The 27,177-nt window shown below is 31.9% G+C and overlaps 1 protein-coding gene across 20 annotated transcripts in view; it reads left to right on the top strand.

Moving 5' to 3' along the window:
* Positions 1-27,177, top strand: part of TRAPPC8 (trafficking protein particle complex subunit 8) — a 97,897-nt gene that overhangs the window by 20,227 nt on the left and 50,493 nt on the right. For 3 of the 20 annotated variants that reach the window (XM_058277584.2, XM_058277590.2, XM_071208513.1), the window contains 10 exons: positions 3,079-3,168; positions 4,230-4,404; positions 6,455-6,608; positions 8,710-8,803; positions 9,457-9,710; positions 10,069-10,184; positions 10,907-11,057; positions 14,846-14,946; positions 18,463-18,568; positions 22,732-22,863. In XM_058277584.2, the coding sequence (XP_058133567.1) occupies positions 3,079-3,168; positions 4,230-4,404; positions 6,455-6,608; positions 8,710-8,803; positions 9,457-9,710; positions 10,069-10,184; positions 10,907-11,057; positions 14,846-14,946; positions 18,463-18,568; positions 22,732-22,863 (1,373 nt within the window). Of the gene's footprint in view, positions 1-3,078; positions 3,169-4,229; positions 4,405-6,454; positions 6,609-8,709; positions 8,804-9,453; positions 9,711-10,068; positions 10,185-10,906; positions 11,058-14,845; positions 14,947-18,462; positions 18,569-21,769; positions 21,791-22,731; positions 22,864-27,177 lie in introns of all 20 variants that reach the window. The other 17 variants (XM_058277579.2, XM_058277585.2, XM_058277588.2 and 14 more) reach the window with 10 other exon arrangements.

Genomic DNA, 27,177 nt, shown 5'->3' with positions numbered 1-27,177 from the left:
GGAAACAAAGAAGAGATGGAGAGAGAACTAAATTTTGTCAGTGCAGGTAAAAGATAGAGCATTATGTCCTTTTTGAGTGTTAGTGCAATAGCTTTCTTTGCAAAGACCAAATATGTTCTGCATAGGGAAACTCTAACCAGGAGGCTAACAGCTGCTCTTTCAGTTTCAAACAAAGAACATGAAGGGATAGAAAGATATATGAGCAATATACTAATTTCATTCCAAAATAAGTGCAAGAGCATTTTTAAGGGGAGAAAATTATCACTTGGTGTTAGTCTTTTGCTTTAATTAACACAACAAATTTAAAAGATAATTTTTTCCAAATTGTGTGTTAATGTTATTTCAAAAAGTAAAAAAAAAAAAAAAAAAAAAAAGATTTGATTTATTGGCATTTAAGGAGGCATTTTTATTTGGCTCCTGAAGTTTAAACAGTGGATAAAGCAAAAACTTAACCTCATTAACCTGAAGGGTAAAACACATTTCTGCCATGTAATAAATTCTTTAGTTTTCCCTTTGAACCTAATATCCTTAGCTTAGTACGCAATATCATCTTGCGCCAGTGTATAGAAAATTATTTCAGTTTAAGAATTTGTGTATATATGTGTATATTTTGCCTTTTTTCTTTTTGATTTCTTATAGTTTTCTAATTATATAAAACATTTACATTGTTCCTAAGTCAAAACTGTAAAACAAGATACATTCAGAGACGTCTCACTTCTACCATGCCTCCCCTCTTTTTTTCATCTTCTCTTTTCTCTTCCTTATAGGTAATCACATTTATTTGATTTATTCTTCTGTTATTTCTCTTTAAAATGTAAGCAGATATGTGTGTGATTCTTCATATATTTTTCCCTTTCTTACACAAAATGCATACTTTTCTGCTCTTGATTTTTTTCTTTTAATATATCCTGGAGAACACTTCATAGCAATATATAGGGATATCCCCCTTTCTCTTATGGCTACATAGTATTCCATTTTTATGGATGTACAATAGTTTATACCATAGTTTATTTAACCAGCCCCTTACTGATAAAACATTTGGGTTATTTTTCTGGTTTTTTTTTGTTATTAAAGATAGTGTTGTGATGAATAGCTATTTTAAAAGATCTATTTTGTTTATTCAGAACCCTCTTCCCCCAGTGAAGCAAGCTGCTTTTCATAGGAATACAACAAATTGATCATTTGTTATATTTAAGCTATATTGAAGCCACAAAGTAAATAGGAAATTTTAGAGAAAATAGTTTTCCCATTTAATCAAATTTTTCATTCTTTATTTTCTTGTCATTGCTATTAAATAAAAATATACACTAATGTTCTAGTCAGAAACTAATTTTGACAGATTTGGGGCAGGGGCTGGGGAATACATGTTACTGATTGGTAAGGAAATTGTATTCATATATTTGTAATAGATACTAGTCTGTGTTGTTAATTTTCCAGTTTTTACCAATTTCCATATATGATACATATTTTGGAATGATATGTTTTTTGGAGTGGTTTTTTCCTTCTTCTGTAGCAATGAACATGAAATTGTTAATAGTAATAGTGTTCCTAATCAGAATACCATATATGGGTTATTCTCATATGGCATTTGTTGGAATTAAAGATTTTTGTATATATGGCACCAGTTTAGAGTTAATTTGGTCAATATGAATGACTTTCCCTACTCCCAAATTTCCCAGTGGGTTAATGCCATATTATAAGAAGAAAGAATACGTTGGCTTTGCTTTTAGTAATTAAGATGAAAACAAAAAGAGTATGCGATTTAGTAATCAGTACAAATATCTAGGACTGTTGCGCCCTTTTTATAGGACTGATTTTGATAATCTTCTTAAACCTAGTGGTAATAACTAAATTTAAGTTGAAATAAAAAAGAAATTTAAAATAGTTGAAACGTAAAATGCTTACCATGGAATAAGAGAGATTTGACATTTTAATAATCACAGTAGATACAATTTTACAAAAAGAAAATATACCACTTTGGTAACTGGTCCCGTTGATTATAAAGTAAGTATGCTTTGAGATTCTGCTTAAAGAGGAATTGTTGGTAACATACTCAAGTGTTCAAATTCTATATTGGAGCTTGTTAACCTCAGCAGTCACTGGCATTTTGATCCAGAGGATTTCTTCTTGTGGGCTGCCCTGCACATTGTAAGATATTTTGAATTATCCCTGACCTCTTACCCCTAAATGCCAATAGTACCCCCACCCCAGTTGTCAGAACCAAAAATATCTTCAGACTTTGCCACATGTCCTCTGAGGGTCAGAATCGCCCTTCGTTGAAAACCATTGTTTTGAAGTGATACTGTTTGTGAAAAGGAGCTCCTTATGACAATGTGAGTAGTGACAGGGAACACAAAACTTTAGTTCTAAATTCTTTTACTCATATAGGTAATATTTAGAACATTACAAGGTAAGTCAGTTTTGGAAACATTCTGTAGGTTTGGGAATAACTCCACTTTATTTTTGCATGAATATATTTATATGTGTATAGCTTAAAAGATTTTATGTGGACTCATTATATCAGGGGTTCTTAACCTTTTTTGCTCCACAGATGCCTTCTTTTGCCAGTCATGTGAAATGACTACTGTTATTTATGTATTGCCTACATTCATAAGTGAAGAAAATGCTAGCTTTCAGTTAGAGATCAGAGAAATTTCTTTTTTTTTTTTTTTTTTTTTTTTCAGTTCAAGTTCATGGACCCCTTGTATTTGGATTCCTGGTTAAGAACCCCTTGCATAATCTATACACATATATGTGTACATATATACAGGGATATGCATATGTATCTTTTCTGTCATTTAAAAATTTTATTGAAGTAAATCATACATAAACAGAAATAAGCAATAAGTCTGTAGTAAAAGTTGTGAATTTACCAAAACAAACATACATATCATCATACAGGACTCCCATACATTACTTCACCACTAAAACCTTGCACATATATATATCTTAAAGCACAGGTACTTGCTTATTTCTCATTATCTTTCACAGCTTTTTATGCATGTGATTTGAAATTTTGTCTATTGTAAACTGTTTCTAACGAGGAATTTTAACTCTTCTATATATTGTTACTTTTAGCTACTACTCCATGGTTTGAGTCTTACAGAGAGACTTTTCTTCAGTCGATGCCTGCATCAGATCATGAATTTTTGAACCACTATTTAGCATGTATCCTTTGGCCTTTATGTTCTCTTAAAACCAATTGTTATGGGAGTTACTAATCTCAAAAGTATTAGAGAAACCAAAATTACTAGATGGATTTAGAGAATGGAGAAATTTTTTATTCATGATGCTTTTAAGTTTTTGTTATTATTTTGTTATTAAATAGCATCCTAGTTATAGTGCTGCTGTAATAAATTAATTTTCAGTTATAAAGTAAGAGTACTGTGGGTTTGCTTAATTCTTTTTCTTTATCTCCCTAGCTTGAATGTATCATGCTTAAAGAATAAGGCTTTTTTGTTTGTGTGTTTGTTTTGAGATACCTGGCCTGGGGATTGAACCTGAGACTTCTTATGTGGGAAGCTAGTACTCATCCGTTGAGCCATATTGGCTCCCCTGAGTTGTTTTTTTTCATTTGTTTGCTTGTTGTTTGTTTTTGGATTTTTGGGAGGCATCAGGGATCAAACCTAGGACCTCTCATGTGGGAAGCAGGTGCTCAGCTGCTTGAGCCACATCTGCTCCCCTGAATAAATTTTAAACTTGAAAGAGAAAATATAAACTGTCATTGCTAACTGCTTTAGCTGATTACTTCAGAGTTGTTTATTCCTGAGATCATATTTGAAAGACAGCTTTCCATTTTTAAAATAACCTGTTTTATGGATATTAGCCTCCTTTAATGACTGACTTCTCAGTTTTCTTAATGAGGTTGCAGAGAAAAGTTATGAATTAGGATTGACTATGAAACTGTAGTGAGATAGAATGGAGAGGAGCAACATTCAGCAGAATGTTCAGTATGTTGATAGGTACACAATTTTTTGTATTGTCCACATTTATTTTCATGGATTTCTTTATTAAATATATAAGTGGCCTCAGAAATTTTCAAGATTTAGAAGTTTGAGTTTTTCTTGGAGTTTTGGAGAAATTATTTCATGCTGGCAAGTTCTCAGCTAAAAGCTTGTTTGTAGAGTCATAATTTTTAGCTGAAAAAAAAATCTCAAGGTATATTTTAACAGGGTAATATTTATCATTGAATGATAAGTGATAGTGACCTTAATGATATGGTTTATAAGGTATGTTGGTAGCATCTTCTAGTGAAGCTGAACCCGTGGAGCAGTTTTCAAAGTTGTCACAAGAACAGCATCGAATTCAGCACAACAGTGACTATTCCTACCCCAAATGGTTTATACCAAATACACTTAAATATTATGTACTTTTACATGATGTAAGTGCAGGTGATGAACAAAGGTAAGTTTTATTTATTGTTTTACTTCTTTAATTAAAAGTTTTTTCCTGCTGTCATAAGTGTATGTCTAGAACTAATCATATCCTACTTGTAAATTAAATGAACATTAACTTGGATATGACTTGTTTAAATTCTGGATTTAATATTTGCCCAAGAAAATAAACTTTTAAGAAATGTGAATGAATTTATTGATCATGTATTTAACTTTGTATTTTATTCCAAAGCTATATTCAACGGCTAAGTCAAGTTATGCCAGATTTCATATATGTCGTAAACTTTTTTTCAAATATATCTTTTTTACTATAATCTTTATACAGAGGCACTTGTCATTTTATACCTATGATTTTTAGCTATTACTTCTTTTTATGAAATTAGTTTTAATTTTTTTCTTTTCTCCTATCTAGTTTTCCTCTTTTCACTTTATACTGCTTTGACTGTTGCTTACAGGCACTTCTTTCTTCATTCTCCATTTTCTTGTCACTTTATATTTTTAGCCTTGATTTTTTTTACAGTATCAAAAACATCTAAACATTTCTTTATTATGTTTTCTTTAATGTTCATTATTAGTCATTTTTAATTTTGGGGATAAATGAATAACATGTCTTTAAGCATAAATTAAATTCTTGAAAATTAAGGTAACATTAAAAGCACTTTTACTTTTATGGCTTCAGAGTTTATTTTGACTTTTGTGTCAAGATGTGGACCAAATTTTTGTTTCCATTGTTATTCTGATGTCTCAGTGCCATTTAGCATTATCTTTTAAATAAATTTTCCTCTATAAAACCAAAGAAGTGTTGTGAAGACTACTAACATGTAGGATTTTTTTGAAATGCCTGCAGTATGTTGGAGAAAGTATATTACATAAATAGAAATAATTTAAATTGAAAATTAAAATTAGTTTCTATCATTTGAATATGGTATATGTCTTCCATTTTGAGTGGATGAAACCCTAGGTAATTCAGGTATTAGATCATTGGTTCTTATGTTTAGCAGTATCATTGATAAAATGAGCAGACATTTGGTTTATTGTACTATGTGTACACATTTATATATATCTGATTTTCAAATTTATAAATTACTTTCTCAGCCTTAATTTTTATAATGTTTAATAATATTTAGTTGTTTCTTTGGCTTATTGTGTAGTACTAAAGTCTGCATTTGAATTTTTTTTAAAGCGGTTTTTTAATGTGTTTTAAGATTTTCCAGTGTTTTTTGTTGTTGTTGTTGTTTGAACCAAATGACTAAAAAAATACTTTTTTACCAGGTTATCTCTGTGGACCAAGATTTCACTTACCATCACTTTTTATACTGTTTTCTTCTTAGTCTGTCTCATCATGTGAATTATCTTCCATCAATTAGTAACTTTAATCTGAATGCTTTTTGTTGCATCTGAAATGTAACTCATAGATCCAGCAACTGTAAATTTTGCAAGGGAAAATAATGAATTTTATGTAATAATTACCTTGGCTCCTTTTATTCAGTTTTTTTTCTCTCCTTTTTCCCCTCTGAGCTTGTCCTCTTGAAGATAGCTAAGGGAAGGGTAAACAGTGGCAGTGGAAGATATTTTGATTGCTATTCTTTTCTGTTTTAATACTTAGTTTTTTGATAAATGCCTGTTCTCTAAAGAGAAAATATCCCAGAGTCATTTTTCTTGAATACTACTCCCCAGGTTGAGAGAAAGGGTTCCTCATCAGTTAGTTTGAAGCTACTCTGGAAATTTATGGTGCATATTAGCATATGGAAGGCTCAAGGATAGTCTACTGTAAAGAAACTTTATCTACTGTCATTCTTCAAACTAATTTGAACACCAGAACTCTATCTTTGAATAACAATGTGAGAATCTTGCAAAATTTTATTCCTTGGAACACACTTTGGCTAACTCTGCTTTAAAGTGATATCCAAGCTAATTAAATTTTAGTTAGGACTGTTATTTTTGTTTTAATATTATTCTATTTTCTAATTGTTCTGCCTTTTAAATATTATTTTAATATCTATTATTGCCTGAGATCTCTCCATCTGCTACAAACTTTTTTTTACATTTTTTATTTTTAGAGCTGATTCAGTTTATGAAGAAATGAAACAGAAATATGGAACTCAGTGTTGCTATTTACTTAAAATTAATTCTCGAACATCTAATCGAGCCTCAGATGAGCAGATACCAGATCCTTGGAGTCAGTATCTCCAGAAAAATAGTATTCAAAACCAGGTATATGTAAAAAACAACAATGAAGCAAACCACAAAAGCTTTATTTCAGTTTTTTTACATGATATTACTGTAGAATTTTTTTATGCTTTGGTGTAACTAGTGCATTATTACTTTTTATTTTGTGGCATCTGGCTAGTTTTAATCTCTTAGCACATGAGCTCTTAAATCAGTGATCCAAAAGCTGTTTTTAGCCGAGTACAGTGATTCTTTATGTGTGCTTTTTTCAAGTATATAGTATTTGTTAGTTGATCTTTTTCTTAGAAGATGAAAAATGAATTACGTATTAAAAATTGAATTAGATTAGCTAGACATATAGACAACAGAATTTTTGACTAGTACAATTCTTTGTGAAACTTAGTTCTATATTATCCACATGATCTGGGGTTGCTTTCCTATATTTTTAACATGCTATTCTTAGGGTTACTTATTGGAGCTCATACTGTTTAGATGGGCGGGCTGTTTTCTCTTTCTTATGATTTTGTTTCCTTCTGAATTTTCAGGAAGTGTTTCTTCCTTAGTCTTTACTTAATCTAGTTTAGACTCAGTCTTCTGGCTGAAATGAGTGAGTGTAAGGTTTCAAGTTTTGTCAAACTTTTAAGATAGAATTGTATGCCACGTGATAGTATTCAAATGCCAAGGTCTTATGATTAATTCAGATAATCAATAGTTGACTTATTTAGAGGGAGGAATTTTTAAGTAAATGGAAAATATATTTTGTGCAGTTTAACCACATCATCATGTAATCTTTTTGTGATATTTTAATAAAAGTATCAATTGTAATAAAGTTTAATATTGTTTATCGTCTAGTATAAATGTTATTTAATAACCTGTTTATTTGCCGTATATTTCTAATATATGAAAATTTTTGCTGATTCAAATATAGTGTTCTGGTATTTTAATTATTTTAATATTGTTCTTGAGATGAAACTGCTGACCTACTTTAAGATAATGCTGAGGTAAAGTCTCTGAGAGAAGAAGAACTAGATGTAAGGAGCTTTATTTTTTTAAAATTATCTTTTAGGGTTATGCTCAGATAGAAACAGTACTGAAAAATTTAATTTACAGTCCCAGCCCTCTAAGATTGGGAAAGGGAATATAAGGAAGATAATTCAGTTGAGAACCTTAAGGGAAGATAGATGTACTAGATATTCTATAGTTTAGAATATAAGAAGCCCAAGCCTGGAGGATAGTTTAAACCCTGATCTCATGCTTGAATTTCCTGCATGCCTACGAGTGACCTCATCTAGTGACAGTACTCACCATCTCCTTAAGTGACTCATTCCATGTCTGAACATTTTGAGGATCAGCCAGATTATTTCTCCCTTTTGCTTGTATCCATTGGTCTTTGGGGACCATATCAACTTATCATTAAGAAAACTTTTAAAATATAGAAGGATAGCTCTCCCGTACTTTTTCTAGGCCAAACACCCCCAATTTTATTACCTCTTTACTTGTTGGTTTCAGACTTCTCTGGTCACTTTCTTCTTCTTAAGTTCTGATTTATATATTTCCTTCAAAGTGTGACAGTTAGAATAATACTTGATATTCACTAGTCTTGAAGAGTAGTCTGAGTATTTTCAATTTTTTCTAGGTAACTGAGCAACTGATGCCTTTGTATAAATAAGCATTGCATAGGATATTTTTCCAAAGCACATCAGTATATTCAGAATTCACTCCAACATAATAAAAACTGTGTCTATTACCTAGGAGACTATACTATCCCTTTTTCCCTCCCCTGCCTCACTTTAGTAATCTCTCGCCATTATCCCTAACTTAAGACACATAAAAAAGTATCCATATAGGAATATAGATACCACATATAAACAGGTAACTGATACAGAGATGATTTGAATTCAGAAGAATAAGAGTAATAAATCAAGTGTGAAATAGAGTTTAAGAATATAGTAGGTGAAAATTGGAGTGATTTAGAGTAAGATATATAGAAGAAGGTAAGAATTTGGGGTACCAGAAGAAAAAGACTTGATGTAGAAAATAAATGAGACCAACACTTGGCAGAGCAATCATAGTTTTTGATGGATTTAGTGGTATCTTAAATATGATTAAATCTGACTGCTAATGCTTTTTAATTCTATTTTAATAGGAATCATATGAAGATGGTCCTTATGCTATAACTGCAAATAAGAATTCTGATAGTAACTTGTTTTCATTGGATGGATTAGATAACGAAGTCAAAGGTCTTGATACACTTTTTCTAATTTTCTCTTCTGATTGAAAATATACACTGTTGTCAAGGCATGCTAACTTTATAGTTAAAAGATGGAAATTGTCATAATTGAAGATAGTGGGCAGGTTAGCTTTTCTTCTGAAGATTTTATTGGGTCACTTGGATTTGGTATTTTTTTACATTTAAGAATTTGTTTCATAATATTGTTTTAGATTTCTTTTAAACATTTTTTGTAGAAAGGGGGAAGATGTGATGCATAGCATTAATTATTCCCTAAATCCAGATGATTTTGAGAGCTTTATTTCTGTGTTTTCAATTACATTTTGGTAGTGATAGTGCTAAAATTATATGATTATAATTTTTTTTATGGCTTAATTTTCCTATTTAAAAGCAATTCTGTCTCATTTTAAAACTGCATTTTCTCCATTTCCTGATTTACATGAATTTTTAAATCTCTATTAAGTCTAACAAATATTAACCCAAGTCGTATTATTTTATGGGGGAATATGTTAATGTTATTATGTCTTAGACTTCTAAGATATACAGAAAGATTATGCTTAAGCGATCCAATATTCCTCCTTTTTTTTTTTTCTTGAGTAGTATGATAGTGTCATAATTTTCTGTTGCATTCTGAGAGTAAAAGAGAAATTTGTTTTTCAGTAGATGGCTTACCAAATAATTTTAGAACTCACTCACTTCAATTGGACCAATCCAGTGACCCTTCTAACAGCTTTGATGGCCCAGATCATGTAAAATCTTCATCATCACATGAAACAAAGAAAACAAATACTGGCATAATTCATGGTGCATGTTTAACCCTTACTGATCATGATAGAATTCGACAGTTTATTCAGGAATTTACATTTCGAGGCCTTTTACCACATATAGAAAAAACAATTCGGCAATTAAATGATCAGGTAAGACTTAAATTTTTGGATTAGTGTTTTAAAATTTTCAGTGAATAGTAGACTTGAGAATATATTAGTGTAAGTTCTTTCAAGCATTTAAATTTTTTAAAATTTTTGTTCTAACATAGACCAATATAAGGACTTACTGAAATTCTTTCTATAAGTGATAAAATTCTTTTAATAACCTAGGAGAGGTTTTTTTTTTTTAAACACTTGGACTATTGCCAGAATATTACAGCTTTCTTTATTCCAGTGTTATTAAAATGCACATTTGCTGACTATTAATGCTTTTTAGTTATTTTGATGATTTTTTCCTTTTGTGTGTAAAAGAAAAAATGTTAATATTTGTCAACATTTTTTTTCTTAGCTAATATCAAGAAAGGGTTTAAGTCGATCTCTATTTTCTGCAACTAAAAAATGGTTTAGCGGCAGTAAAGTTCCAGAAAAAAGTATTAATGAGCTGAAAAATACATCTGGGTTGCTGTGAGTAACATCTTATTCTTTTTTTTTTCTTTCTTGTTTTTAACTTTGAGTAGTGTTTGACTAGAACGTCCTGCAAAGCGTATCTTCAATTTCTTAGTTTTATATTGGTCAGAATTCAGATAGATATTTTAAATAACAGTAATTGTAAGTAAAAAATATTAATTAAAAACAGTCCTTTAAGTAATTGGATATGTGGAAATAAACAAGATAAGTGGGAAAGTCACTTTATTTTGGGTCTGTTTCCCTATTTATAAAATGATGGAGTTAGATTAGGTTGTTGTAACTCTTCTAAATCTAAAATGTTGAGTTCTTGTGATTTTAAGGCATGGCAAATATTTAGCAAATTTTATCTGTTTAATATAATATCCTTTTTATAATAAGAAAAATACAATTTATTTTGTTTTTTAATTTTTTCCCTATTGTATGTAAGAGTAAGTCAGAGAGAATTTAGCATTTACTTCATAATTTGACCATGGAGAAAATGCTTGCCTGCTATTGAGGATTTTCCAGTATAGGACTATAAATTAAATAAATATAGATGTTATCTATCAGTTTCAAAATATCTTTGAAAAAGTACACTCCCTTCTTAGAATTTTTATGAAACAGGATCAGTTTTCCTCTTGTTCTGGTTAATTGAGCACTTGTTACACTTTTTATAATATTTAATGGTTTAGAGATCATAAATTGCAAATTCACTTTTTTCACTTATTTTGTATTTACAGATATCCCCCAGAAGCACCAGAGCTTCAAATCAGGAAAATGGCTGATTTATGTTTTTTGGTGCAACATTATGATTTGGCTTACAGTTGCTATCATACTGCAAAGAAGGATTTTCTTAATGATCAAGCAATGCTTTATGCAGCTGGTGCCTTGGTTGGTATTCTACAGTATTATAATTTCTTATTTCTGCTTCCATAAATGATTTAGAAAATTTTATTTGTGAAATGATAAACAAAAGAGGTAAAGTTGTACTCAAAGAGCATACAGTGCTTTATTGATGTTGTATTAATTTATACTGACCAATGAACTTCCCTCAAATTAGTACATTTTAAAGATGGTTGTATATAAGGGTTGAAATAGAATTTAAAATTTTGTTTATGTTTAAGAAGTTGATTTTAGACCTCTTAAAATGTGTTTTTAAGTTGCTTGGCATGTTTTTTTCTGATGGAAGAATATATATTGGTTAAGAAAACATACTTCGGTATGAGATAGACCTTGTTTCTGAGTGATCTTAGGCAAATTATTGAATATCATCATCACTTTTCTCGTCTGTAAAATATGAATCCTAATGACATAGATTAGATAAGGTTAATGCACGTAAAGTGATTATTGTGGTACCTTGTATAATAAGCTCTCACTAAGTACTGACTGTTAATTTATAATTTGAATGCAAACCCACATGTTTTGCAATTTTTTATTCTTGTTGCTTAGTAATCTTTTAATGTTTTTGAAAGGTTTTCACAGATATATGTGTAATCTTTATATACTTAGAAAGGAGTAAAACTAGCACTGTTTTCTATTTAAATTTTTTTTTAAATGTAAAATTATAAAATGTAAAAGAACTTCAATTCATTGATAAATATGTAGACACTTGTTTAATAACTGACATTTATTTTAATGCTATGTATGTATAAAATTAAAATAGGTAACTTAAAAATGTAAAGCTTACTATTCCTTTTTATTTCTCTAATATTTTTAATGAAACAAGTCAGCTAATTTTTTTTTAAAACCTTGTTCTTTAGCTGAATATATGCTATGTTAATGAGTAGAAGTGTTTGAAAACTGAACTGTCCTTGGCTAGACATTTTTTGTCCTTTATTATATTCGTATAATATAAGTTAATGTGAAATTAGCAACATTTAATGTTATTTCACTAAAACCTTATAACATGTATAAATTTGTAACTATAAAATGTTAATTTATTTGCAAATTTAATGTTTGTATATAGGCAAAATCTTACAAAAGTCAGGTAGAAATTCTCAGATTTTATGGCATTGAAGTTTGTTTTTTTTTTTCATTTATCTGCAATCTGATAAATACTAGGTTTATTCCATTTAGATGGAGATATTAGTGGTACTTTGCATCAGCAACCCTGTGGCAAACTAAGACAGCAGCTATATGAGATAAAAGTTTAGTGCTGGAAAATACAGGCATATCTGCTATAATATGATACATGCATACCTGAAAATCATGGTAGTCTATAAAATCCTGTCCTAAAAATAATAGACATAGGAGAAAAATAAGGTTGGGAAGTCTTCTTAAAACCTATGCATCTTTGTAAGCATAGCATAAATAGAGCTATTAAATTCTATCTTAAAACCTAGGCATCTTTGTAAGCATAGCATTAATAGAACTATTAAATTCTATCTTGGGAGCTGACCTATATAATCTAGAGGAGCAGCTAAGACTTACTGAAAGTTGCCTTAGAGTAAAAGTACACAAAGCCAATATATAAATACTGTCAGGGGTGGAGGGACTGTGCAAGTAGAAGGGGAGCTCCTAATCATTGGAGCTGCTATGAGGGTGAGCATAGAATGAAGTGCATCCTGCTTTGAACCAATAGCTGTGCAAGGCTGGGGATGTACTTCTTGGGAGAGGCAGTTCTAGGAGCACCAAAATGCAGATGTTGCTTTTTTGTTTTCTTAAAATACAGCTGAAGAGCTCTTGCCTGTGCAAAAGCTGAGCTAAGGACTTTTTCCTTTCTTGCTAAGGACCGTAATTATGTATTTGCTAATTTTTATTCCCTTGTGTTAAGAAAAATTTATGTGAACCAGTACAGATTTTGTTTTTACTGATATCACTTCCTCATTCACTATTCACGTATTAGCAAATTTATAAAGTCAAAATGTGTTGTAGTAGAAAAGACTATATTGCATGGAAATTATAGAAGGTATTTAGTTAAGGTAACTGTGAAAGTACAGTATATGCCATAGCAAAATAATAATAGAAATACTGTGTTTTGGCAGTTTAACCTAGTAACTAATGAAGATTCAGTAGATTACTGTTCAATTCTTGATGAAAATTTTTGTAAAATCTCTTATTCCGTTATTGTAGAATATACGAATAATTTAATGGTTGTCTATTGCAGATTGTGAAAGTAACTTGGGGTAATCATTCTGAATGTTCTCCCTGCATCTGTAGAAATTGTCAGTTTTGTTTGAATGTATATTGATTTAATATTTACTGCAGAAATAAATTGGCAAATCTCTTAAAAATTGTGGCATGTTTTTCTTTCAGGATTTTTCTTAGTACAATTTTATTAATATATATAAAATATAGCTTATATATTAGTACAGTATTTTTGTACAATATAGCATTATACTGTATATTTAGTATATATTAAATATTGTACAATATGGAATAATATATACACTGTTTATTCAGTGTATATATTAGTTAAAATATAAACTAGTTAAGAATACATGTTTTAGAGCTGCAGAATATTTCATAGCATCAATATGACATAATTCCATTTGGTTCATTCAGTAAATTTTAGAGCAGACACTGCTGGGTAATGAGGATGCAGAAATATTCTCAAAGAGATATGATTCATATGGTTTATACTGTCATGGAGCTTGCAGTTTGTAATATTCAGAGCTCTAGTAATACATTAGTTGTCTGTAATTAAAGTGTTTCTGTCTAGTTTTTTTCCTGATTTAAATAATTTTGCCAAGAAATTTATTTGTCCTAAAAGTGGGGTATGACATTAACAGTCATTCCTGTCCTCCCCCCCCCCTTTTATGAAGGTTTCCAGTTTATTTCTAGCTAAGCTGTTATTAAAACTTGATTATATAAGAACACAAGTAAGGACATAGTAAGATATTATGCCAAGAGAACCAAAACCTTTATTTTAGTCTTCATTTATAAATCCTTTAGCATTGGTAGTATAATGGGTTTTAAAATAAAATAAGATCTAGAAAAGTTACAGTAATATAGATTAAAGAAAAATGGTTTTTTACCTTTTATATGCTATAGGATATAAACTAGAGAATGTAAATTGCAGAATATATTTGATATTGCAAGCTGTTGTGAGCCCTATTAGATTTGTTTTTTTTTAAGGAGGAATTGGGGATTGAAGCCAGGACCTTATACATGGGAAGTAGGCGCTCAACCACTGAGTTTCATCCTCTACCCAGTGAGAGTTGCTTTTTTTTTGTTTGTTTATTTTGTTTTTAGGAGGTACAGGAGATTGAACCCAGGACCTTATATATTGGAAGCAGGCGCTCAACGACTTGAGCTATGTCTGCTTTTCCCTATTATGTTTTAAAGCCAATAAATTAGAGATGTATTTTATGTTGTCTATATGATCCCATCATTGGTCTGTTCTCTGTTGAGGGATTCGGGAGAAAATGGGAGGAAGCAGTAGTAGAAATCTTAAGCAAGACTCTCTTGGTGGTATATATATACCATAACCCAAAGTATCTGCTAGGTTTTCTGGGAAATCTCACTTGTATGCTAGATGGCAGACTCTGAAATTTGACTGGAGAATTTAAGCCTAAAAGCAGATAAGTTTTTCAGGTCTGCATTAGACTTTGAATTTTATACATGTGCATATGTAGAAAAGCACAACAAATTTCATTCTAATTTTAAGGCTTCCTAAATGCTAAGCTATAGAACTATTTCTCCTTTTGAAATAGCATAAATAATGTCTTTTCCTTTAGGAAATGGCAGCAGTGTCAGCCTTTCTTCAGCCAGGAGCACCTAGGCCTTATCCTGCTCATTATATGGATACTGCAATCCAGACATACAGGGATATCTGCAAGTAGGTGATTATAATATATAAATTATATCCCTTTAGAGGTAAAGTTTAACACTTAGATCATTATTAGACGTAATGGTTCTTTGTTTTACTGTTTTTTGTTTGTGCCTTAAATGTTTCTAAATAACTTTTCAAATCTAGTCAGAGACTAGGTGAGGTGATTTTTAAAAATTTGTGTTTCTTTATTCTTCTTCCATATTTTGTTTTGATTTGTGGTTAGGAATTGGTTATATGTAATACTGAGGTTATGTGTACTATCAAGGATGATTTCTATTATTGGGACCTTAATTCCAGTTAAACCAGGAGTCACCCATTTTGAATTTTCCTTGTTAAGTAGTCAAACACAAAGAGTAAAGTAACAATCCAGGGGACAAAATGAGAAGTGTTTTGTATACATAGTGAATTCTTTTGGAACTGTGTAGCAGTTAGAACTCGTCACCTATAAGGAGACTATAAACTGGATTGAAAGTGGTCAGAGAGGTTTCATGGGATTTTTGATTAATAGAACTTGAAAGGAAGATGGTTGAGATTTGATAACTGAAGACATTTCAGAAATTGATTGGCAATAATATTGTTTTAAAAGCAGTATTATTGGTGAAAGGGAAAAGATCCCTGGCTAGGTTAGAGGGTTTGTATAGATGGAAAGTATTAGGTGATAAATTTGGAGAGGTGGTTTGAAATGAATCAGTGTGGGGAGCCTTAGCTGTCATTTGTTATTTTTATAGTTAATATGTAGTCAAGATTTATGTAGTAGTAAATAAGTCATTGAATATTTGAGTAGAAAGCTTAATGTGACTTTTCTATGTAGAATGGATGGGTTGCGAGGCATAGATATAGGGGCAGTTTTGAACCTATAATGTTATTGAAATAGTAGTAGATGCAGAAGCAGTAGTAGCTGTAGTAGTAGTAGTAGTAATAGTGATGTGTTTACAATACAACATTAATAATTAACAAAACAATAAACATTTATTGAGTGCATTTACCACTGTGCCAAAGTAATTTACAAGTTCATTTAATCTTCACAACAAACCTATGAAATGATAATTACTATTATTATCCCCATTTTATAGATGAGGAAACTGAAGCTTAAAGAGTTCAACATGCCAAAGGGCTAACAAACTAATAAATGGTGGAGCCAGTATTGAATGTCATCCCTTATACTTTTAATGTACTTGAGCATATATTTGGAGATTCCAGCAGGACATGCAACCTCCTGTTAGAGAGGAGCCACTGAAGGAGGCTGAAAAAGAGAGATGAAAGAGGTAGAAGGACTAGAAGAGTGAAGTGTCAGGGAAACTGTAGTTGTAGAAGACTTTCAAAAACTTTTTTAAAAATTTATGTATTTATATATTTTTTATAATAGTTTACTCTGTAGTTCACACTCTCCCCCGGCACATTAGTGGGTTATGGCAGGGTATATAATGTCCAGCATCTGACCCTGTAATATCATTTAGGATAACTCCAAAGTCCCAAAAATGCCCCCTCATCACATCTCTTCTTCCCACTCCCTGTCCTCAGTAAGTACTGTAAAAACTTTTAATATTTTTCCGCTGAAAAGATCTTCCTTGTCTTCCTGAAGCTCATGGCTTCTAGAGGGATGTATATGGAGTGATGCAAAACAAAAAGGATGATACCTAGTCACCCATAGAATTAAATAAACCTTGGCAATGTGGTTTTGCCCTCTTGTTCACAGCAGACTGCATGCTTTTTCTAAATCCACTCTTAACTTTCTTGTATCTGCACCACTTTTTTTATAATAATTTTTTTAAATTGAAGAAATTGTAGGTTTACAGAAAAATATATATATTTTATACCCTCCCCTGCCCCCCCAATTCGTAGTAGTTAACTGCTCCACTTTTTAACTGATGAAATCCTGTTTATCCTTAAAGGCTTTCTTAAATTTTGTTGCTTTTATGAAGCCATCCCTTCCCTCCCATTGCCCCCCAAATCATAATAAAAATTAATCGTTCCATATGTAGTGTGCTTTGATTTATATCTGTTTCTGCTTTTAAGATAAGGATTGTGCCTTAGAAATTTTGAATCCTTAGCACTTTACCTGTGACTGATACAACTGATTTTTTAAAATGTTACTTGAGTAAACAGAGTCATGGGCTTGGTAGTCTTTTAACTTAGTGACAGACCAGGTGAGGAGTCAAACATAAATAAGCAAAATAGTGTTTGATTCAATGGAGTTCATAAAGTTTACTTAAAAAAATAAGTTTTAAGAACTTGGCATGTGTTATGCGATTAGGTACTGTTGAATAGGAGCTAGCCTTTACAAAAAACCATAATTTGTTAAAAGTTTATGATAGATCACTACAGTAAGTTTTGAAAGTAGTAAAATTGTATTTTAAAGATATTGTTCAGAATGGCTTCCATAGTTAATTTAAGTTAGCAAACTTTGGTTGTAATTTTAAGACCAAGGAGGTACTTTGAAATAAGCATTAGAAAGTAAAAAGAGAAAAATCTTAGTTAGGAGAAGCCAGAGAAGGAGAGAGAGACATTTCCATATAATAGAGGCAAAAGTGCATTCTGTGAGACAAGGAACCCCCCAAATTGCTGTAAGGCTATCACTGTAATGCTAGAGTCTCCTGAAGAAAGCATGATCTAGCAGTACTTTGAATATATACTTCTAGCCTCCCAAAATGTGAGATAACGAATTCCTGTTGTTCCATCCAACTGACTGGCAAACTCGACATTTCAGCATGTACATATTAATATATATACACACAGTTTTTAAATCTGTGAATTAAATATTTAGTTCATAACCTTTTTATTTAAAAAAAAAATCTTTCATTGCTGTTTCCCAAAGGGATTTCATCTTGTGATTTCACAGTAAGAATGTTATCTATTTATCTATCTGTCTCTGTCTGTCTATTTATTTATATGGAGGTACTGGGGACCAGGGATTGAAGCTGGTGCTCAAACCACTGAGCCACATCAGCTCCCTCTCATTTATTTTTAATATTTTCAAGAATGACTAATACAATCCTAGAGTATCTCAAAAAAAAAAAAAAAAATCAGCTGAATGCATGTATTTACAGTAAAAATTTAGCTCAGGAATCAATTAGGCAATACTAGCCTGTCCAGTCTCCAATTGAAACAGTTCATTATTCCTAAAAGAAGCCATTGAAATGAAACACACGTAATTAGAGTTTTCAGTGAGGAAGGAGAAACAAATATGGGTGAAATGTTTATAAAAATTCTGTTCAGGTCAATTTTATATTTGTTCAATAGCTGCTGGTTAGAGATGCCAGTTGCGTTCTAGCCTTTTGCATACAGGGTATATGATTTTACGTTGTAGTCTTACTGTATAATTAGATAGCAATAAAATGTTTTGTTGAATTATGAGAATTCTTTGAAAATTTTAACCTTTTTGTTAAGTGGAAAACGAGGTCATAGACTTCTTTTTCCACAAAAACTAGAATTGAAAACTTTTGCTGAACACATGATTATTATGATGTAGTAAGCTGCTATTGTAGTGCTAATTATATTTTTCTTGTCTTTTTTTTTCTTTAGAAATATGGTGTTGGCTGAGAGATGTGTATTGCTTAGTGCTGAAATTTTAAAAAGCCAAAGCAAATATTCAGAGGCTGCAGCTCTTTTAATACGGTTGACCAGTGAGGTACTGAAACTTTATAATATCTGCTTTAATGTATTAATGTTTTTAATTTTTAAAGGTGTGTGTTTTTTTCTTGAAAAAAAACTGTTCCTTTGGAAAATTGATCAGCTGATAGCACTTTTCCTATGTATTCACAATCATGCAAAGAAGAGAGCTTAAAACCTAATACTCATTCTTTGAGAATTAATTCAGTAAGTAGCTGCAGATGGTGCCTTTATCACCTGTGTTTTTATGGAAATGTTATTTGAAGCCTCTACCTCAGATAATTTTTTCCTTTTGTATATCCTCATATCATAAGTTAATGTTGCCTTTCCAGCTTTTTCTAAAATTATTTCTTGGTTATTTATTGGTTGCTGGCACAGGTTTCATAGGCTAGAGTTCTTGCTGAAGTGGCATCAGTTTTTTTTCCAGTTCCTCATAGGGCATGTGTAATGGACTTTGCCCTATTATAGATATGAACTACCACTAAATTAAAATTTTCTTCTTCAGTTCATTTAGGCCTTTGCTTTCTGGACAAAACTATCATTCTGTGGAATTCTTTCATTTCTTTTCCTTCAATGCTAGTGGCAGTTGTCATTCTTTTTGGCACCTGCACCCCAACCCTACCTTAATTTTTTTCTACCAAAGCCAGTAAGGTTTTTTAGCACTTTGGGTGTTACTATAAAAGACAGGAACCAATAAGAAACAGAGCTACCATTAGCTATATGAATGTAAGGTATTCAGCTCTGCAAATTGACTCTTAGACAACAATAGTCATATTTTGCATAAAATAGACATATTTTGCTTCAGCTATGTTATTACATGCCATGGGCTTTCAGGCCTCTTCTGAATAGGTGAATCCTTGAATGTTAAATTTGAGAGTGCTGAGGGTGACGGGTTTATTACAGCAGTTCTCAGCTGGATTGTACTGTAGAATTATTTTTAAAACATCAAAAAACTATCTTGTACATATTCCTTACCTTATTTAGAATGTCTAGGATTACAGTCCATCCAAGTTTGGCTGTTTCATGAAGATCCTATGCAATTAAAAATATATTTGTATGTGATGTTTGTGTGTATGTATGTGTGTGTGTAGGGATAAAGTTATGAAATTTATATAACTTAAAAAATTTTAAGAATATTAATAGAGGTCAAATTGAAATTCTGAAATAGAAGTAATTGGAATTACCTATTCTGGATATTAAAATGTATTATGAAGCTACAGAAATTAAAACTTTACACTGATAGGAATAGACAGATTAATGAAATAGAATGGGAATTTAAATAGATATAATTGCCATTTAAAATCAGTGGGAAAAGATAGGTTATTCACTGAAAGGTATTGTGATATCTAATCAACTGTTTGGGGCTGGATTCCTATTACATGATAATAACTTATAGTTTGATTAAGCTATAATATGAAAAAATGAAGCCAATATAATATAAGAAACCCAGAAAACTAGAAGAAAATTTTGGAGAACATTTTTTAAAATCCGGGAATGTAAACATCTTTCCTTAGTTTGATGCAATATTTTGGAACCATAAAGGCAAATATATCTTTTTTTTTTAATCCTCCCTCTGCCCCAGTTGTCTGCTCTCTGTGTCCATTTGCTGTGTGTTCTTTTGTGACCCCTTCTATCCTTATCAGCGGCACCGGGAATCTATGTTTCTTTTTGTTGCGTCCTCTTGCTGTGTCAGCTCTCTGTGTGTGCGGCTCCATTCTTGGGCAGGCTGCACTTTTCTTTCGCGCTGGGCGGCTCTCCTTATGGGGCACACTCCTTGCACATGGAGCTCCCCTAATCGGGGGACACCCCTGTGTGGCACGGCACTCCTTGCGCACATCAGCACTGTGCATGGGCCAGCTCCACACGAGACCACGGACCTCCATGTGGTAGGCGGACGCCCTATTCATTGCGCCAACTCCTCTTCCCCAAATATATTATCTTGGCTATAAAAGAATATACTCTTCCATGTCAAAACAGTGAAATACTATTTGCACAGTATATGACTAAGGACTAATATTGATAGGGACTATTATAAACCGGGAAATCATAAAAACCCATTCACAAAATACAGTTGATTCATAGAAAAGGTACAAAGGCCCTTAAATATATGAAGAGATGAACAGCTTTACTGTTAAGTGTATGTTAAGTCAACATGTCTTAACGTAAATTTTTAAAAAAAGATTTTTGGCTGTGCAGAGTGGAAAACATTCTCTGTCATGTTCTGTTGATGGGAATATATATTGTTACTCTTTTTATAGATGTTTAGATGTATTGATTAGAATTTGAAGTATAGGCATAGATTTTATTAATCCAGTAGTTTTATTTCCACAAATTTATCTGACAGAAATGTTTATATAATGGCTCAAAAATTTTTTATAAGGATGCTAGTTGAAGCATTTTTTTTGTAGTTAAATGAAATATTAAATTTTAAATTAATCAGTTGGGGGCATTAATAAGTTATGGTGCTTTTGTGTAATGAAATACAAAGCTTAAAAAAAAATGGAGTGACAGATATAGGTGTCTTGGAAAGATGTCCATGGTATATTAAATGAAAAAAGCGAGATATAAAATACTGTGTATAAACCATTTAGGCATAAAAATATCAGTAGTATTTTAAGGAAAAACTATACATATTAGGCATGTAAGTATATGTATGTGTATGTATATATATTGAGAGTGAACAGGCAAGCGAGGGAGAAATGACATGTTACCAACATCATGCTGGTCACCTCTGGCAAATGGGATGAGGCATGGGATGGAAAAGGAATATGTTTACTTTTTTTTGCCAAACATTTATTCTTCAAAAAGAAGTTCAAAGGAAAACATTTTCTTAAAAAATTAAAAAGGAAGCTCCCTGGCTCCCCCAGGTAATTCTGAATGTAAACCCCTGTTTAAGAACCACTAATCTATTATATATTCAAGATTTTTTCATTTAATATCTTTTGGATCTTCTTAGGAAATCACCTGATCATTTAGTTTTTGTCATATTTGAAATGAAGGGGTTGAAATAGATAATAATGGCTATCATTTACCAAATGCCTATTAGATGGTTTCCTCAGACCTATTTTAGCTCTAATATAATTTTATGATTACTGCACAGACAGTTTATAATTATCAGTGGTCTATGAACACTTTTTGATGTAACTATTCTTTGTTGAAATTATTGCATTTTAAGTCAATGTTTTCTGTTTTCAACTTTCCCTGGGGAAAATAATGGCAGCAGAACACATGGAAGGGCATGGTAAGTTCAGCTTGAGAATAGCTGAAAACTTCGAGAAAGTTTTGGGGAAAATGTTGTTGATACCTATTCAGCAACTGTCATTACTTTCTCAGTAATTTATAAAGTGATGACTCTTTCAGTTGAAAGATTATCCTTACGAGAGATTGTTATTGCAGTACGTGGTTCTTGAAGACACTGTATTTTAAGGGTTAATTGAAGTGAAAACTAATTTGAGTTGTATGCATTTACTAATATATTAATAGCAAGTGATAAGATAATCTTCGAAGGGGAAGCCTTCTTAACTTTTTTTTTTAAAGGAGGAACCAGAGATTGAACCTGGGACCTTGTACATGGGAAGCAGGTGCTCAACCACTGAGCTACACACCCATTCCCTTGAGCTTTTTAACGAAAGAGTCATTTTGGTCCCTTTGAATTATAGCAAAAATTGAGCATTTCTTTTAAATATAGTAAAACTTTATAGAGAATACAATATTAGATTAGATTGTTTCATAATAAAGATTATTATTCGATTTTATCTTTCACTTTTTTCTTGGATGGATAGAAATATACTCTTGAATATCACAGATCAATTTCCAGAAGAAGTTAGATTGACATGAATCTATTTTTTTCTATGCTCTGGTTTTTTATTTATCTTTCATCATTATACCTATATTAGATTCCCAGTTTATATATTTTTCTCTTGTTTGAAAAGGGATTGCAGTTCTTGAGAGATCTGTTACATGACTCATATCATACTCAAATAATTGGTGTTTATGAGAAGCAAAATAAATTATTTAATGGTAGAGAATTTCTTGGAAGAAAGAAATGTCAAGATTGATTGTCTCTTGATCCTCTGCCCTCATATATGCTTTATTATTTTCAGAAAGCAAATTTTTTTACCAGTTATCTTTTTATTTTTTATTTTGTGAGACTAACTGTATTTTCTTTTAAATGTTCAATAGGATTCTGATCTTCGAAGTGCACTTCTTTTGGAACAGGCAGCACATTGTTTTATAAATATGAAGAGTCCCATGGTTAGAAAATATGCATTTCATATGATACTGGCAGGCCATCGGTTTAGTAAAGCAGGACAGGTGAGTGCATTTTCTTTAAAAAGAAAACCAATTGTTTATTTATTGATTTATTTTATAAATATGTGTCATTTAAAATTAATCCTAAAAATGACAAATTTTGTTTCGAGTTAATGTTTATAATAGTGATGACATGAGATTTGGATTTAGAAAGATATGGTTTTAAATCTTTATCTTCTGTTTACCACTTGACTTTGGTCAAGTTGCTTACTTATACTCAATTTTTTTTTTTAAATTTGAAATTATGCACAGTTTTTGTGATACTAAACCAAATAATATTTGTGATGGGCAGACACAGTGTATGCATTCAATCAGTTTTAACTAGGCTTGGACTCTCCCTAATTCAGCTTTGGTCTTCTGTTGTCTCTCAGCATCTGCTAATGGTATTAACTAAATATCTAATGTGTAGACATCTTCTATTTATTGTCCTTGGAAAAAGTTGGTTTAGAGAGATCTCTGTTGAGTTAGAGAGATTCCCCCAGTCCCAGTTTTACCTGTAAGCATTAATTGGAGGGAGCTTTGCTGGAGTCTGCGAGTGCTAGTAGCAGTGAGATAGTGGTGTGCTATAAATATAGATAGAAACATGAATTGAATAATTATTTCTATATTCCAGGGACTATATTAGGAGCTGAGCATACAACCATAACATCAACATGGTCTTGTCTCTTAAGGAGCTTTTTATCTAGTAGGATTTTTTTGTTTTAGTTAATGTAAATTTTTATGAGCATACCATTTTTCAAAATCTGTGCTAACCAAAACAACCCAGTACTTTAAAATTTATGTTTCTTCAAAAGTACAAAGAAATAAATGTGTTTAAAAATTACTCTCAGTTTCATGCAGAAATGTCATAATTTTTAAAAACCAACATTTCACTATTGGGGTCCTCTATCTTTTTTTAGAACTTGTGGAAAGTTAGAAGATATTTGGATTTGTTTTATTTTAAATTCATCATCTTAGAATGAGTAGTGTAAGTGTCTTACAAAAATCGATACACTTCATGAATTAGAATTTCTCTAAACTGGAAAGAAATTCAAAACCATAACTATCATTTTTCACAGCCCTTCTTCCATAGTAAATACAAGCCTATTTGTTACATTCTGTTTAGCTTTGCTTAAAAGTTTTTATTCAAAAACGTTTTAAAAAATACATTAAACTTAACAGTTTTCCTTTGCTTAGAAGGAAAATTAAATACTGTGTTAGGGAATGGTCCATTGTTCCTCTTATTAAAAAATAATTATCCTTTTTTCCTATCTTTGTCACTTTTGGAAATGGTTTCATTTGTGAGAATGGTTATGTGACTAGAGCTGTAAACAACTGCTTATATTTGCTTTCTCAAATTACAGGGCATATTGCTTCTAGGGAATGCCTAGCTAGTTAAAAATGCTGCATTTGTGTTAGTTTGATGCTATTTGGCATCATGATTTCCAACTGTAGATACCCCCTGGCATTAATGATTCCAAGGTAGTTGGTCTTGCTCTTTCATGGCTGCTCTCTTTGCATCTCTAATCCAGAATTGATTTCACATACAGTATATAGAAACCTTAGTGCATGACTGGAACAGCAGATTTGCTGGCAAGCAAATATGTGTCCTATTGAAGTTGGTCAATAACAGTATCTTCCAAATCTGACTGAGGCCAGGTTGTTTCTGAGAAACTTAACTTTTCATGACATTTCCATAAAAAACATGAATGTATTGACAGGGATGAGAGAAGAGATGAGAATACATAGTAATGTTTCTTATCAGTTTTATCTCTGAGAGCTCATGTTCAATTGGTTATCTTGTCCTTGGAAATTTTTTAATAGTTGAAATATTTTTTTCATTAAGAATATCAGCTAGTAAAAGGCATTTTAAAAAAGAGAACTCGTTTTATGAAAGTTTAAAATCAGTAAAAAAAAAAGAAAGAAAGAAAAAATACCTGCTGGGAAGGTATATGTATTTGTTTCCAGTGTAACTTGGACCGTTTTTCTTTCTGCTTTATTTTAAAAGCCACTTTAAATCCTTGTTACCTCTCTTAAATTTCTTTAGGTGCTTTCCCAAGAAATTCTTGAAAAGGCATTTAATTCAACACTAGATGCATTAAGTTGTTTCTCTGTGTCAGCTTTAAGATTGTGTTCCTTTATTGCATGCTAGAGAATAGGGTTGTATTTTCAAGAAATATCACTTAAAAATTATTTTGAAGCCATCATCAACTTACAGAAAAGTTGCAAGTACAGTTCAGGGACATTTTCTTGCCTGAGCCATTTGAGAATTAAGTTGTGTACCTGGCAACTCATTATTCCCCAGTACTTCAGGATATGCTTCCTTTTTTCCTAGAAACAAGAACATTCTCCAATATAACCGTAATGTAACAGTCAAAATTGAAAAACATTGATACAGTACTACCCTCTATTGACAGTTGTCCCATAAACGCCCTTTAAAGCAGAAGGATCATGTTCAGAAGGATCCTTTGACTTTAATGACTTTGATGCCTTTAGAGATTACAGGCTAATTATTTTATAATGTCCCTCAGTTTACTTTTCTCTAGTGAGACCTCATGATGTGATCCAAATCAGACATTTTTAGTAGGGATGTTGCAAAAGAGATGGTGTGTTCTCAGTACATGTTGTCAGGTGGCAGGCGATTGTGATTTGTCTCATTGATGATGTGCCTTTTGATCATTTGATTAAGGTGGTATCTATACATCTTCTCCACTGTGAGGTTAATTTGTTTTCCCTTTGTAATTAACACATTTTATGGGTGGTTCTTTGAAACTGTGTAACTGTTATGTTCCTTATCGAACTTTCTAGTACATTTATGTCAGTATGGTTTTACAGGTATTCTATTTTGGTCAATGGGGTTTTTTTTTTTTTTCTTCATTGCTCATGGAATTTTTCCCCCCATATTAGAGTAGTCGTGAGTTTACAGAACAATCATGGATAAATACAGGATCTCCATATACCACCCTACCACTAACACCATGCACTGATAATGGAATATTGGTTACAATTAATGATAGCATTACTTTTTGTAACTACACTCTTAATTAAAGATGATGGTTTAACTTAGGGGTCACTGTGTAGTGTAGTTCCATGGATCATACATATATATTTCAGTGCTGTTAATTGAGTTCACCATGTTATACTATCATCACTACCATTCATTACCACACATTTTCATCATTCCAAATAGGAACTCTGTACATTTTAAGCCTTAACTTCCCATTCCCTATCCCCATCCCATCCCTTGGTAACTGTATTCTAGATTCTGACTCTTATGAGTTTACATTCTAATTGTTTCAAATCCATGAGATCATAAAGTATTTGTCCAATTGTGTCTGGCTTATTTCACTCAACATGATGTCTTCAAGGTTCATCCATGTTAGCTTCTATATCAGGACTTTATTCCTACAGCTGAATAATAACTCCATTGTTTGTATATACCTCATATGAGGTTTGAAGCTGTATGTATTCCAGAAAATTATGTTCTTAAAGTTCATCCATTTCAGTGGATGTGGACCTATTGTAACTAGGATCTTTTGGTGAGTAAGATCTTAACTTAAGATGTGACCCACTTTATTCAGCGTGGGTCTTAATCTCTTTCTGGAGTCCCTCATAAGAGAATGAAATACAGAGAGCGAGAAAACCATGGAAGCAAAAAACTAGAAGCAATGAAACCTGGAGGAGAAGGGAGGAACCAGCAGATACCACCATGTGCCTTGCCATGTGGCAGAGGAAACCAGAATCGCAGGCAGCTGGTCTTCAAGAAGAAGGTATCATCTTGATGATGTCTTGATTTGGACGTTTTTGCAGCCTTAGAACTGTAAGCTAATAAATTCCCATTGTAAAAGCCAACAAATTTCTGGTATATTGCTTTCAGCAGTCTAGCAAATAATAACACCACATTTTATTTATCATTCATCGGTTGATGGAGTCTTGGGTTGCTTCCATCGTTTGACAATTATGAATAATGTTACAGTGAACATTGGCATGCAGATATCTGTTTCAGCCCCTGCTTTCAATTCTTTTGGGTATGTATCTAGTTATAGGATTGCCAGATCATATGGTAGTTCTATACTTAGCTTTCTAAGGAACTGCCAAACTGACTTCCAAAGTGGCTGCACCATTTTCCATTGTCATTAGCAATGAATAAGTGTCCCTATTTCTCCCCATCCTCTCCATCCCTGGTTATTTTCTGCCCTCCCGCCCCCCCCCCCCTTTTAAATAGCAGCCATTCTCATGGGTGTGAAATGTTACCTCATTATGGTTTTGATTTGCATTTCCCTGATGGCTAATGATCTTGACATCTTTTCATATTCTTCCTGGCCATTTGTGTATGTT

This window comes from Dasypus novemcinctus, chromosome 16 (assembly GCF_030445035.2).
Source record: "Dasypus novemcinctus isolate mDasNov1 chromosome 16, mDasNov1.1.hap2, whole genome shotgun sequence".
NCBI lineage: Eukaryota > Metazoa > Chordata > Mammalia > Cingulata > Dasypodidae > Dasypus > Dasypus novemcinctus.
The sequence above is the reverse complement of the archived record's forward strand: the minus strand, read 5'-3'. Positions and strand labels throughout refer to the sequence as shown.